Genomic DNA, 15,845 nt, shown 5'->3' with positions numbered 1-15,845 from the left:
CTAGTCAGATGTTTTGTGGTGGCGATTGATCCAGCTTTTTTCTTTTTCGTACCAGTTTCTTCTGCAGCTTTTATTACTTCTTCTGCTTTTGACTTCTTGTTTAAGTTACCGTTGCTGTGGATATGTTGCAGCAGGCTTTTCTTCATCGATGGGCTCCAACTTAGACTTGGGCCTCCATACCAGCTGATCCATCATTCATCTCACTTTGTCTTGTTTGTCACTTTGCCCTCCTCCTCTGTTCAACACAAACACTTTTACAACGTATGGGTTTTGCTTCCTCACAAATGAAACTCCTGACCAAACTTTGACAACTCTGTTTGCAACGAATTTTACCATGATTTTTATCCTAACTTTTATCTGCGAAGGTGGGGTCTGTTTTCTCTTTTATTAAGTCCAAGTTCATAACAAGAGACTGTGGTTCTTGGTCCAAGTTCACAACTTTATCAACTCTAGCATGTGTGTTCAGTCATGCTCGAAATTACGCTAGGCATAACGAGCCAAGCGCATAATCAATTAATAGAGGATTTAGCAAGGATTAATTGAGGAGTTGTTTTTAAGGTTTTAATATATATTTAGGGGATGTTTATTTTATATGTTTTAGCAAGGATTAATTGTGTATGTTGTAATGCATAATATTTTGATTTTGTTCTTCCTAGTTCCACCATATGAGCTCTTAGTGTGGTAGGTTGGATTACAAAGATGTCGAGTCCCATCTTACGAGGCCCAGTAAATGCTCTAGTGGCTCGAGTCATATCTCTTGTATTGGATCTGAAGATGCTCAAGAGTCTGATGGTCACTCTTCACACCAAAATTGTAACTGAAGTATCCAAAGACATCCGCACTCACATCCCAAAGCCTTTTTCCTCTCAAGCCTTTGGATGATGAAAAAGACAAAAACCTTGCCACCGCATAGCAGGACATGTTCTCTGAGAAGTTACTTATGCTACTATCGACACTGGTCACTGTTTAACAGTTCATTGTTCTGTTCTATCGCCGTTATTTTTACCCCGTTTTTCAGACATTGTAACATCATATCCTTGAAAGTTCAAATGTAACCCTATGATTAACTAATCTAAACATAAAGTTTAGAGTTGAAGAGTTGAGTAAAGTTTTTGGAATGTAAAATTTATGATTATAATAAATATATAAATAAATACTTTAAAAATATAAAAAATAGTGTCAAAAATAATTTTCGATTTTCAAAAAGAAATTTTGAAAAATAACAAAATTCAGAATTTTTTTATAAAAAGTTCAAATTTGAAAAAGTATAATTCAAAAACATAAAAAAAAACTTATTTTTTAATTTTATTTTTATTTTTAAAATATTATTTATTACATATATAAAGAACAAAGGTATACGATTCTTTTGCCACTTAATGAAAAAAGTTCTTTTGAAAATGTCTCTTTAGTAGTGGTAAACATGAATAATGATATCATAAAAATGGTAAACATGAAAATTTTCTAAAAACAAATCCTTAGACTAAAGACAACTTTTTAAAACTCTATTGTGTTTTTATGATGAAATGATATATCATTAGGAAAAGATGCATTTTGGATATTTTTCTTTTAAAACTAATAAAATTTCCATATGAAAGACACATCATTTAACATTTATTTAAAAAACACATCAATTAATCTGATAATGAAAAGACACGTCAATTTGAAAACACATCATTTAAGAGGAAAACTTGTGTTTTTTTTTTCATTTTTACTTTGTTCATATCTATTTATTAATACGTCACATAATTATTTACAATTGTCTTATACCAAAGGTCATTTTATTAATATGATAATTTGAATCTCTTAAGTTTTTTACATGAAAAGTTGCACCTCTTAAGTTTTTTTACATAAAAGTTGCATTTATTAGTTTTGGAAATGAAAAATTGTGTCTTTTCGTTTTTATTTTTCTCACATCTATTTATTAATACTTTACATAAATATTTGCAATTGGTTATATATAAAAATAAGTGTATTAATATGAAAAATTTAAACCTCTTAAGTTTTTACATGAAAAGTTGCATTTCTTAAGTTTTATTTTTACATGAAAAATTATATTTATTAGTTTCTGAGATGAAAATTTGTGTGTTTTTGTTTTTATTTTGCTTAAAATCATTTATTAATACTTCAAAAACATTTCCAATTGTTTTATATTTGAAAGTCAGTATATTAATATGACAATTTGAATCTCTTAAGTTTTCGACAAGAAAAGCTGCATCTCTTAAGTTTTTTTTACATGAAAAATTGCATTTATTAATTTTTGAGATGAAAATTTGTGTTTTTTTATGTTTACTTTGTTCCAGTCTATTTATTAATATTTCACAAAAATATTTACAATTTGTTTTTATCCAAAAATCAGTGTATTTTTTTTTTTTTGACAGCAAAAAGATTACAGACTCATATAGACCCTGTCCAAAAAATCAGTGTATTAATATGAAAAATTGAATCTTGTAAGCTTTTTACATGAAAAATTGCATCACTTAAGTTCTTTTACATGAAAAATTGCATTTATTAGTTTAGATGAAAAATTTATTTTTTTCACTTTTAATTTGCACATATCTATTTATTAATATTTCACATAAATATTTAATTATTTTTATATCTAAAATTCAAAGTATTAATGTGTAAAGTTAAATATCTTAAGTTTTTTACATGAAAAGTTGCATTTTTTTAATTCTGAAATGAAACTCTTAATCTAAATAAATTAATCTGGTTTCAAAATAAATATTTAAAAAGTAATTAAAAAGACACAACCCTTAAAATAAATACATTTTAGAGATAATTTTAAAAATACACATATATTATATAATTTGATAATTATTTTCAATTAATGTAATTTGTTTACAACAATAGCTAAAAAATAAAAGAGAATCAATGTAATTTTTAGGATGAAATAACACCACCTTTGTCATTAATTGGGATTACTATTATTATTGATACTAATACATTATAAATACTAATACTCCAAAAAAAATATTTGCAAGTGTTTTGTATCTAAAAGTCAGTGTATTGATATGAAAATTTGAATCTCTTAAGTTTTTTTACATGAAAAATTACATTTATTAGTTTCATATGAAAATTTTGTATTTTCACTTTTGTTTGCACATATATATATTTATTAATATTTCACATAAATATTTACAATTTTTTATATCTAAAAGTCAGAGTATTAATATGAAAAATTGCATTTATTAGTTTTGAGATTAAAACATGTGTTTTTTAATTTTTACTTTTGCTCATATCTATTTCTTTATATTTCAAAAATATTTGCAACTGTTTTATATCTAAAAACCAGTGTATTAGTATGAAAATGAATCTCTTAATTTTTATACATGAAAAGTTGCATCGGTTAATTTTCTTACATGAAAAATTTCATTTATTAACTTTTGAGATGAAAACTTGTGTCTTTTCACCTTTACTTTTCTCGTATCTATTTATTAATATTTTACATAAATATTTACAACTGTTTTATATCTAAAATTCAGTGTATTAATATGAAAAGATTTAATCTCTTAAGCTTTTAACATTTTTTTTACATGATAAGTTGTATTTATTAGTTTTTAGATGAAAAATTGCATCTATTACTTACGAAAAGGTAAAACTCTTAAAACTAATATATTTTAAAAAATGAAAAATATGAAAAAACACAACCTTGAAATTATAATGAAAAGATACAAAATTATAGATACACACATTATTTCATAATTTGACAACCTTTTAACATTAATATCAGTTTTAATGAAAATACACAACAATTCAACATTAAATGAGATTCTTATTATTAATTAAAAAGACACAACTATTAAAATAAATACATTTTAGAGATAATTTTTAAAAGACACATATATAATTTGACAATTGTTTTCAATTAATGTAATTTTGAGGATTAAAAAACACAGTCTTTGTCATTAATTGGGGTTACTATTATTAATAGTTACTAATACATCCTTATATATACTAATACTCCAAAAATATATGCAAGTGTTTTATATCTAAAAGTCAGTGTGTTGATATGAAAATTTGAATCTCTTAATTTTTTTACATGAAAAATTGCATTTATTAGTTTTTGAGATAAAAGGTTTTGTCTTTTCACTTTTACCTTGATCATATATATTTATTAATATTTTACATAAATATTATAGTTGTTTTACATGTAAAATTTTGTGTATTAATATGAAAAAATGAATCTATTAAGATTTTTACATGAAAAGTTGCATTTATTAGTTTTTGAAATGAAAAGTTTCATTTATTGCTTATGAAAAACATATCTACACATTATAACTGGTTAGGATGTTGAGACGAAAATATTTGTTAAAAACTAAACAAAATATAAGCAAAAACAAAGGAAAATTATAAAATATAACATATAGAGCACACATTAAGTATATGCTTTATCAGTTTTGGTTTTATATATCTTATATAATATTATCAAAACATAAGTTCTGAGAGGATATAACGTGTCTTCATTTTTTTTTAAACATGTCCTTATTTTCTGTGGACTAGAAGTAACGACGGGACTAAGGACACACAACCCAAACCGGCTCAAGGACAAGAGAGTCTAGTCAACTGGTTAAAACCATAATTCTTAAGAAGATATAGCGTGAAAACACAGAATGGACGAAGTAGTCAAAGTTCAATACTCATCCAAACTCGCAGCAGAAATGGGTTGCATTACACCCTCTTGCACTGATCCAAACCCAAAAATCAACCGGATATGAAGAAAGTAGCCGACATACTCGAACACATCCAACGCATGAACATTATTCCAGACCAGTCTTCCACTAATTCAGCTATTGCTAACTCCACTAATTCATTTTCTTGGCTCTTTAACTAATACCGTTTGAAGTTTGTGTTTGCTTAATTATAATAGGAATTCCAACAAAAATGAACAAATGTGTTTTTTTTTGTATTTACTTTGCTCATATCCATTTATTAATACTTGACATAAATATTTACAATTGTTTAGTCAGTGTTAATATGAAAAGTTGCATCTTTTAAGTTATTTACATTAAGAGTTGAATTTATTGGTTTTTGAAATGAAGACTTGTGTTTTTTTTTTGTTTTTACTTATCTCATATCTATTTATCAACACTTCACAAATATTTTCAAATGTTTTATATCTAAAAATCAGTGTATTAGTATGAAAATGAATCTCTTAAATTTTTTACATGAAAAGTTTTATCTGTTAAGTTTTTTTACATGAAAAATTGCATTTATTAACTTTTGAGATGAAAAGTTGTGTCTTTTCACCTTTACTTTTCTCATTCTGTTTATTAATATTTTACATATATATTTACAATGTTTTATATCTAAAATTCAGTGTATTAATATGAAAAGATTGAATCTTTTAAGTTTTTTACATGTTTTTTACATGAAAAGTTGTATTTATTAGTTTTTTAGATGAAAAGTTGCATCTATTACTTATGAATAGATACAACTCTTAAAACTAATACATACATTTAAAAAATGAAAAGTATGAAAACACACAACTTTTGACATTATAATAAAAAGACACAAAATTATGGATACACACATTGTTTCATAATTTGACAACCTTTTTACACTAATATCAGTTTTTTTTTCTAATGAAAATACACAACCATTCAACGTTGGGATTCTTATTATTAATAGATCAGCACTAGTTTTGTGAACCTTTCCTCCAAAATATTACTTGTTTTGATTTTGTATATTATTTACAAACACTTTGTTTATATGATATGATGAGTTATTTGAACTAGATGTCTAATTTAATGTAATGCTTTGAACTAGCCATGCAGGTTTTTCTGGTTCATCATAAATTTTACTGAATTAACAAAAAATAAAGTCCGGTTCGGTTAGTTTAGTTAGCTCAGTTAATTCATTTCTAGTTTTTAGTATGGATTGGTTGTAAATATTTTTTTGAGAAAAAAATTGAAAAACTGATTTGCCGAACTGAAAACCAATCTATACAATACTAAAAGGGCTTAACCCTCAACCCTCAAGCCTCCACGTATGACTAAAAAATCAACAAATAACAAATGATTATTCGGCCACGTCAGCTTTAGAAGAGATAAACGATATTGGGTCTATTCATTTGGACTTCAATAATCTTAAGTGGCCATTTAATACATTGGGCCCATCTCTCCTCTAAAAAAAATTGCTCGACGCAAAGCAATGGTTTCCAACTTTTCCACTTCTCCATCACTGTTCCAAATCTCTGCAACTTAGGCCGTTTCTGTGTAATAATCACCATCCACTCTCACTAATTCAATTCTATAAAGATGTTATCTTTCCACCTCCCTTTGTTTACTCTTATATAAACTCTTTCATAGAAGCTTATATCGAACCATAATCTTCATCCTCCATTCGACAACATCAATCGGTGGCCCTAAAATCTGTACAAAATTCCGGCAAGTCTCAAGTTGCCCTATATTTTCAATGACATCTCAGCAGATCCATCAGAGTCGGTATTACGATTCCGTTTGATTCACTTCTATGCACGGTCCTTCTTACCTACGAACAGCAGGCCCGTTAGAGTCTGAATTACAACTTCTACCAAACTTCTCTTCAGCTCAGCAAGTCTCCACCTCACATTCTTTTATGTTTATTGCAGGTTGTTATTACCTATATGTTTTTCTCTTTTTTTTTTTTGTTCTTACCACATTCTTTACTTTTCCTTACGAGAGCAGTTTATGGAGATATTGGATTTTATGATAGGAACGCCTCAGATCATTCTGAATTATGCTTTCCTTCTTGGGGAAAATAAGATGCTTTCAATATGTATTAAAGATGTGTCAAGATATTCAAGTATCCTCATGTTAAAGACATATGGTAACTTATCTTACAAAGTTTGTCAGGAGATATGGGAAGACAAAGCTGGAGCAGGCGAGAGAGTTGTTTGAACATGCTGTTTCCATGTTAATCTTCTAATCTTATCTTTCATACACATTTTTTTTGGTTTAAAGGTTGTTTTTTTTTTGTCTATCGATGTGTGCTTGATCTAACTTCTCATATCTTTCTTTTAGTCAGATGCTGTATGTCAGGACCTTATACCTTCAGTATGTCTCTCAATATGCTCATCCAAGGTCTGTCCCAGAATTCAGTAAGTGATGAATTTTGGGATTTGACAGATTCATAATTTAATTTGAAGAATATAGCATGTTTGTTATTTGTATATCGGAGTCTAGATGAGCATTTAGTTATGCGAAACTGTGAATATTTGACTCTGATTTAATTGAATGTGCCTTCTTTAAAATTTATTATAAAACTTAGATTGGCATATATATGTTCGGGGTTGGTTAATATTATGAGAGGGAGAAGTTTCTGTTACACCAAGTGGCACGAGTCTCAGGTGCAATGTGGGAAGGAAGACACATATAGAGAGAAATGCTTCGAATCAAGAGAAGCGTCTCCGCATGTTACACTCAGGTTTGCTCTCTAATCTCTTACAACAGGTGTTTTTGCGATGGTTTCCATTGTTTTCAGCTCACAAGCAACTAGAAACTTTTCTTTTTGTCAATTCTGAGAATCCATTTGTTTACTTTTGATAGTTGGAAGCCGACTGATGTGACCGTATTTGATATTTTGTTTCAGACTCATTTCATTCTGATAGAGAACACGATGCAAAAAGACGAGATGGTAGATGTGGAGGAGGCAAAAACTAGCTGAATAAAGCAGGTTTGCCAGAAGATGAAATGGCAGCTCATGTCCCAATGTCTACCACAGTTACATCAAAAGATGGTGCAAGAAAACTAAGTCTTGTGAGCCGGTGACAGGGAATGTGGAAGGTACTGAGCTTCCTGAAGAGTGTGATGTTGAGTCTGTTGGAGAACAAAGTAGAGATCTTTTGGCAAAAAAAAAAAGGGTAGAGATCGCTCATAAAGAAATCCATGATGCTGTGTTTGGAGGACCTGCCAGAAAGAGAGGAAGACGGTAAAGAAGCTAAAGAAGGCGTTGAAAATGGTAGCCAAGGCTTTGGGATTGTAATATGCAAAACATGATCTTATTATTATCGTGAGAATCTATGTACTTCTGTTTTTGTCTCAATTCCACCATGTTAGTTTATTACCGAGTTCTTTGTACTCTTTCCATTACTTGGCCTTTCACGGGAGTTACATCTTTTGATCTAAATGTGCACTCTTTGTTTAGGTATTTAAACAATCGCAAAGAAACTAATAAAAGAAAGACTTAAACACTAACAAAGAGAAGTAGAATGAAAGAACCACACAAGATAAAAAAAAAAAAAGAGAAGTACAAGGATTGGTCATTGTTATTTATCCAAATTATATTATTATAAACTTACTTAAAACAAAAAAAGTATTATTTAATGAAATTTAATGTGATTGTTCTATTTTGATTATCTAAATAGTTCTAAAAATCTTTTAGAGTGAGGACTACATAATTTATACGCAATAAAATTGTCAGAAAAAAAGCTATCGATGTACCTAAAGTCTTAAACCAATCCAATCTTTTTCTTCTTTTTAACACAAAATCTTCAGGTGCATATATTATGGGTTCTTTAGTTTAGACTTATGAAAGTATACATACTGTCACGGGCTGGGCCGTCACAATAAGCTGTCATATATGCAAGGACTCTCACTTTTCAACTACAATTATTGTATAATATATTTGTAAATTCTGAATAGCAACAGCAAATATATTCGCCTTTTTCCATGAACCAGAAAAGAACAATGAGATGACCATCAGCTTCTTTTAGTTAAAAACACATAACACCAATGTTAAAAATCCTAAACATACAATTCAATCATCATTAAACACACATCAAATCAACAATAAATCCATCAGTTATAAAATATTTCTACTGTAAATAGTTTTGAAGTGTTGCATCCATTGTCATCACATCTGTAGTGAAGTGTTAAACTTATGGTTTAGGGTTTAAAATCTATTGTTTAAATAGAAAATAAAATATGGCCTCTCCGAAGCGACAAAAGAAAAGAGAAAATAATTTACCACCACTCAATCTTTAAAAATGGATGTTGACAAAAGAAAATAGAAAATAATGTTTCATCCAAACTTCCCGCATAAGTGATAGTAACTATTAAGCAATTTTTCAGTGTTGCACCAACGAACTAATAACTAAAATTTAAAATTTGTAACCATTACATTGTAGATTACAGAATTTCTAAGGTTGACAACACAGTTTGCTTCCAAAAAGTTTTATGATAAACTGATAACATCCACAATAATTTTTTTCTTCTACTAAATCTAACATTCTACATCTTTTGGTCTCTTGACTATACAAGTTTTGTTGGACAATTAAAATACACATTAATAAAATGATTGTGATTTTTTTTTTATAAAAAACAATCCACGCATAGTGAATCAGTCTAAGTATATAATATATATTTATATTCAAATACAAATTATAAAGTAATCTAAATTTTAATTAAAGTATATGGAAAACATCCCGGGCGTAGCCCGGGAATAGCTCTAGTTTTTTTAATAAAAAATTATCGAATCGAATCGAACTTGGAACCAAAAATTTGTTTCTGTTAGGCTGGTTCGGTTCAGACAACTATCCCAACCCTATTTAAAAAAAATGAACGGTTAGATTTCTTTAGGCTTTTGTATGTCGCTATTTTTGTTGCTATTTCAGATTTCAAAATTAAAATATCTTAAGCAAAAACAAAAGGATATTTCATGCTTTATCTTTATTTAATTGAGATCGATTATTATGCTTGATTATGACCTTTCTCATCTTGTTTTATGTTTTAACCTTCGTTATTTATCAAAAACCCTTATACATTTGTCACTTCTTCCAAACACCAAAATCTGGTGCGTTCAATAAAATAGCATATTCAAACTGAATTAAAGAGGCATATAGAACTTTTGAATGTCTGAATGATAAGGAATATTCATGTATATCACTGGGATATGAAATATTATTAGCATCGACTATCTAGATCCAGTGATGGCGAAGAGTTTTAGGGACCTAAGGCAAATTTTAAAAATAAACTTATTTACAACTATAATGAAAATAATTTTACAATATGATATATCGCTTTCACCAAATACACAAATTTAACATTGTAAAAGAATAAGTTTGTGCTATATTAGTCTACTATGTGGAAAGAGTTTTTAGAAAATAAGTCTAAACGATTATATTATAAATTTATTTTAATTTCTTGGACCCTAAAAAATTTATATTAATCGGGGACCTAAAATGAATGTCTTTTCAATATACTGCAAGTATGCTTCTGTCTAAATCGAGGTTGTGAAACACCTAAACATAAGTTTTTTTTTCTTTTAATGAACGTTCAAAATAGTATTTCATTTTCTTGGACAAACACATGAATCCTCACATCATGTACACATTTTGGTATCCAAACAACACAAATATTATAATCAAGTTATTTGCAACAACATCAACACTGGTTTGCATGTGATGTGAGTTTTGACTTCTTTCTAACTTACAAGAGTAAAATGGTAGCATAGGCCCGCTAGCAGATACCTTGGCCCAACTATTATAGATTTAATCAGAATCTATCTGGTTTGTCAAAACTTAGTTCGATAACCGGATTGGTCGGATTTCTAGATTGTTAAGACAAAACATCTTACCCAAATCCTTAAACCTCTTCATCTTCATCTCAGAAGCTCACAATCCATCTCTTTACTTCAAACAAACAATGGCTTTCTCCTCCTGTCTCAAACTCTATCCCTTCTCCATCTCCCACTCCCTAACTCTAACCCACCAACCCTTCTCTCTCAAACTCACTCCTCCTCCTTCCTCCACCGTCTCCTTCGCTTCCCCTCACTCCGCCGCTCTCTCCTCTCCCGCCACCAACCTCCTCGACTCCCTCCGTAGCCAGCCCGACGACTCCTCCGCCCTCCGCCTCTTCTACACCGCCTCCAAGCAACCCAACTTCTCCCCCGACCCTGCTCTCTACGACGAGATCCTACTCCGGCTAGGCCGCTCCGGCTCCTTCGATTCAATCAAGAAGATACTCTCCGACATGAAGACCTCCTCCTGCGAAATGGGTACTTCTCAATTCTTGATTTTGTTAGAGAGCTACGCTCAATTCGACTCGCACGACGAGATTCTTCCCACTGTTCATTGGATGATCAATGAGTTCGGGTTGAAACCCGACACCCATTTCTACAACCGGATCTTGAACCTTCTAGTTGACAGCAACAATCTGAGACTCGTTGAGTCTGCTCATGACCAGATGAGTGTCTGGGGGATTAAACCAGATGTCTCCACGTTTAACATTCTCATCAAAGCCTTGTGTAAAGCTCATCAGCTTAGACCAGCTGTCTTGATGATGGAGGATATGCATAGTTACGGTCTTGTCCCTGATGAGAAGACTTTCACAACGATTATGCAAGGATACATCGAAGAAGGAGACTTAGATGGTGCGTTGAGAATAAGGGAGCAGATGGTTGAGTTTGGGTGTTCTTGGTCTAACGTCAGTGTTAATGTGATTGTTCATGGGTTCTGTAAGGAAGGGAGAGTTGAGGAGGCTCTCAATTTCATTCAGGAGATGTCGAATGAAGGCGGGTTTTTCCCTGATCAGTACACGTTTAATACGTTGGTTAATGGGTTGTGTAAAGCAGGGCATGTGAAGCATGCTATTGAGATTATGGATGTGATGCTTCAAGAAGGGTATGATCCAGATGTGTATACTTACAACTCCGTGATCTCGGGGTTGTGTAAACTGGGAGAGGTGAAAGAAGCGGTGGAGGTTCTTGATCAGATGATTAGTAGAGACTGTTCTCCAAACACTGTGACTTACAACACTTTGATCAGCACGTTATGCAAGGAGAATCAGGTTGAAGAAGCTACGGAGCTTGCACGTGTTCTCACCAGCAAAGGGATTCTCCCTGACGTTTGTACATTCAACTCTTTGATCCAAGGCTTGTGTTTAACTAGGAACCACCGCGTCGCCATGGAGCTGTTTGAAGAGATGAGGAGCAAAGGATGCGAGCCTGACGAGTTCACTTACAACATGTTGATTGATAGCTTATGCTCTAAAGGGAAGCTTGATGAAGCTCTAAACATGCTTAAGCAAATGGAGTCTAGTGGCTGTCCGCGGAGTGTGATAACTTACAACACTTTGATCGATGGGTTCTGCAAAGCCAACAAGATCAGAGACGCTGAGGAGATCTTCGACGAGATGGAAGTACATGGCGTTTCGAGAAACTCGGTGACGTACAACACACTCATCGATGGGCTTTGTAAAAGCAGGAGAGTAGAAGACGCGGCTCAGCTCATGGATCAGATGATAATGGAAGGACATAAAGCTGACAAGTTCACATATAATTCACTTCTAACACATTTCTGCAGAGGCGGTGACATCAAGAAAGCTGCGGATATAGTCCAAGCCATGACCTCAAACGGTTGCGAGCCAGATATAGTGACCTATGGAACCTTGATAAGCGGGTTGTGTAAAGCTGGTAGAGTCGAGGTTGCGAGTAAGCTTCTGAGGTCGATTCAGATGAAAGGGATTGCTTTGACACCGCACGCTTACAACCCTGTGATTCAAGGGCTGTTTAGAAAGAGGAAAACAACCGAAGCTATAAACTTGTTTAGAGAGATGCTTGAGAAGAGTGAAGCAGGACCAGACGCAGTCTCTTACAGGATCGTGTTCCGTGGGCTGTGTAATGGAGGCGGACCAATCCGTGAAGCAGTGGACTTTCTTGTTGAGCTGTTGGAGAAAGGGTTTGTGCCTGAGTTTTCTTCGTTGTACATGTTGGCTGAAGGTCTTCTCGCGTTGTCGATGGAGGAGACGCTGGTTAAGTTAATGAACATGGTGATGCAGAAAGCGAAATTCTCGGAGGAAGAGGTTTCGATGGTGAAGGGTTTGGTTAAGATCAGGAAGTTTCAAGACGCTTTGGCTACTCTTGGTGGTGTCTTGGACAGTCGCCAGCCCAGGAGAAACTTCAGGCCAAGATGATGATGATACCTTCGAGAAGCACTTTCTAAATTTCTAGACATTTATGTTATGAATATAGCAATCATAATACAGTTATTAATCATGTGTATGCTTTTTAAATGAACGTTAATCAAGCTACGAACAAGAGAGACAGTTTTGGGGAATGAAAAAAGAATGTTTGGTTGTGATTACAGTTGAATATAAATTAAAATTGTGAGAATCTTTAGCAAAAACAATCGGCTATGGAGCTTACACAACATTGGTTACCTTTAAAGAAAACCTCCACCAGTCCAAGCGGTGTCTGGTTTCCCGTTGTGACCAACAGATTTCTTGTCGTCGGCACTTTGGTAATGACCATCAAACCCATCATCCCAACCGGTCCAGCCACCGTCATCATTAGAAGCAGATGACCCCTTTGGAGCTACTGCTTCGTTCTTCTTCGGAGTCTCATTCTCTCCCCAATCGTCCCATGAATTTGACTTTTGCGAATTGTTGTAATGACCAGTTGATGGTAACTGTGATCCTCCTCCTCCGGCAGATGGATTTGCTTCCTTATTCCCACTTCCATAGTTCTGGTAGTAACCGTTGCTCTCACTTTCATTATGCTGATTCCAGCTAGTTGTTCCTTCTTTAGTGTACTCTCCCACCTTCTGTGTCGCAATTGCCATTACCCCTTTCATGATCCCCCATGTCCTATGCCCTATCTCTGTTGTCTTAGTCGCTACTACATTTACAGTTTCGGTCACCTTGTGATCATACCCACCTTCCTTCACCTACAACGAAAAATTGTTTCTTTTATCTGATTTTGACTTCACTTGACTAAAACTCTATTGTCAGCAGTAATATGGTAAAAAAAAATGTACAGAGGTTACAGAACATCCAAGAATTGTGTTCTATACAGAGTTATAAATAATCTCACTAGGCAACACTGAATCTACTATAACAATGTCGAAAATGTGATAACCAGTGTATGACAGATTAAGCTAAGCATCAACTATATACTAGATAAGGATACTACAGATATTCACCATGAACTGTGCTCTATACAGAGACGTATAGAGAGCATCCAAGAATTGTGGTTTTTATGATTTGATAAACATATCAATTTCGATAAAGCAGAGATAAACTAAAACAAGCGATTGTGTTACTGATTATAGTACCGCAGCTAATCTCTAGATGCCCTTTCCCTAAGCTCTCCCCAATCCTTATATACTACTCATTACTAAAATAGGTTAAAGACTCTCATGACCAAGCACACACACTATAACCCAGTAGTTTTTTTTTTGTCTCCTAGAAATGGGCCTTCGTATCACTCTATACAGAGTTATAGAGAATCTCACTAGTGAGGACACTAAATCGATTATAAGACAATATCGAAAATGTGATTACCGGCAACCAGATGACAGATTAAGCTAAGCATCAACATAGATATATTCACCACAAACTCCATGTTGACCCAAATCAAATGTAGCCTTTCAAAGGTTTCGAATTGCAACCTCGAGATCAAAGCAGAATCAAAGTGCTAAAAGTACCTTGGAAGTGAACTCCTTGGTTCCTGTCTGAACAACACTTGCAGCTGACTGAGCTGCAGACGCAGCAACCATAGACAATCTTCCAAACCCCTATCATTTTTTCCCCAATAACCAATCATATCAACACCCCATTCAAAAAACGAACCGAATACAAAAAAATGCATCTCAAATCACCTGAGACACCACAGAGAAAACATCATCCTGCTGATTGCTTCTCGGCGCAGGACCCGAGCTCGATCCAAACCCAACATACTTCCCTCCTTGCGAAGGAGGAAGCCCTTCAGGCTTAGACTCATTCTCCGCCATCCTCCTCGCGAAGAAACTCTCCTTCCCCGCAGCAGAAGCCTCAAGCTGCGACCTCGTGTACACATCCTCCGACGACTTCGACTTGGCACGTGCACCACCACCTCCTCCTCCTCCTCCAGATCCTCTAAAATCATTCTCAGATTGATTCCGTCTCATATCAGATCTATACGAATCCTCATTCCCCCAACTATCCCATCCTCCACCGCCACCGCCCTGAGCCGCCAACGGAGGCTTCTTATGCACTCCTTCCTTAACAACAGGCGGATCGCTCCAGGCCTTTCCTTCAGCCAAGGCCTGGATCCGATCGCGATACACGGAGGCGGCGTTCGAATTGTACTTGGAGATGATATCCGTCTCCTTGGCGATTCCGTACTGCGAGAGGAAGCTGTTGAGCCGCGCGTTGCCTCCGGCTTCCATCTTCTTGATCTGGATCTCGGACCACGAGTCCATGGTGACGGATCTGACGAAGGAGATGTGGACGCCTAAGCCCCGGTGCTTGCCGGAGCACTCCAGGCACATGAAGATTCCGTATGAGACGGAGGCCCATTGCGGATTCTTCTGTGCGCAGTCGACGCAGACTTTGTTTTCGGGGTGGGATTGGAGAGCGCGTAGCTGTCTCGCCGCCGCCATGATTCTCCGGAGCCCTGAGGCAGATCTGATTCAGATTGATGCGTCGTTTTCCTCTTCTTCCTAATAAATGGGTAAGAAGAAACTCGGTTTGATTGGGTACGTGTGTTTGGCACGTGCGAGGTTCCTGACAAACTTTCTTTAGCGTTCGGATACCTGTTCGGGTTCGGATCGGGTATTTCAGATTTTTGGATATTTCGGTATAAGGATAGAGAATCCGTTCGGGTATTTTTGTAATTCGGGTCGGATTCAGGTATTTTTAATTCGGGTTCGTTTATTTTGAATCGGGTTCGGATATTTAGATTTTAAAAGAAATTTTTTCTATTTTTTAAGTTTCTTGTATTTAAAAATATAGATTTCACTTAACTGATTTTTTTATATATTTTATTGATTGAATGATTAATAGGTTTGGAGATAATATTTCAAAAACAAATAGATATTAATTTGGGTATTGTTTTTAAACTTTGAATATAACTTTTGTTAATACATGAGATAAAAGGTTTTAACATGC

At 33.8% G+C, this 15,845-nt stretch overlaps 3 protein-coding genes across 3 annotated transcripts; 2 read left to right on the top strand and 1 right to left on the bottom strand.

Annotated features, from left to right (window-relative positions):
* Positions 1 to 5,404: 5,404 nt before the first annotated feature.
* On the top strand, positions 5,405 to 8,106 carry LOC111213305. Its single transcript, XM_022715030.2, has 5 exons — positions 5,405 to 6,589; positions 6,834 to 6,893; positions 7,006 to 7,078; positions 7,249 to 7,404; positions 7,570 to 8,106. Exons 1-5 carry the CDS (start codon positions 6,472 to 6,474, stop codon positions 7,583 to 7,585), a joined length of 423 nt encoding a protein of 140 aa, XP_022570751.2. The 5' UTR covers positions 5,405 to 6,471; the 3' UTR covers positions 7,586 to 8,106.
* A 2,433-nt stretch (positions 8,107 to 10,539) lies between these two features.
* LOC106445775 (pentatricopeptide repeat-containing protein At3g53700, chloroplastic) lies at positions 10,540 to 13,057 on the top strand. The gene has a single exon (XM_013887406.3). The coding sequence runs from the start codon at positions 10,623 to 10,625 to the stop codon at positions 12,888 to 12,890; it is 2,268 nt and encodes a 755-aa protein (XP_013742860.2). The 5' UTR covers positions 10,540 to 10,622; the 3' UTR covers positions 12,891 to 13,057.
* On the bottom strand, positions 12,958 to 15,437 carry LOC106445776 (probable ADP-ribosylation factor GTPase-activating protein AGD6). The gene is made up of 3 exons (XM_013887407.3): positions 14,576 to 15,437; positions 14,402 to 14,491; positions 12,958 to 13,642 (listed from the first exon to the last, which is right to left on the bottom strand). The coding sequence occupies exons 1-3, from the start codon at positions 15,335 to 15,337 to the stop codon at positions 13,139 to 13,141; spliced, it is 1,356 nt and encodes a 451-aa protein (XP_013742861.2). The 5' UTR covers positions 15,338 to 15,437; the 3' UTR covers positions 12,958 to 13,138.
* Positions 15,438 to 15,845: the final 408 nt, after the last annotated feature.

The sequence above is a fragment of the Brassica napus genome, chromosome A4 (assembly GCF_020379485.1).
Source record: "Brassica napus cultivar Da-Ae chromosome A4, Da-Ae, whole genome shotgun sequence".
NCBI classification, from domain to species: Eukaryota; Viridiplantae; Streptophyta; class Magnoliopsida; order Brassicales; family Brassicaceae; genus Brassica; species Brassica napus.
This window is presented reverse-complemented; position numbering and strand designations above follow the sequence as displayed.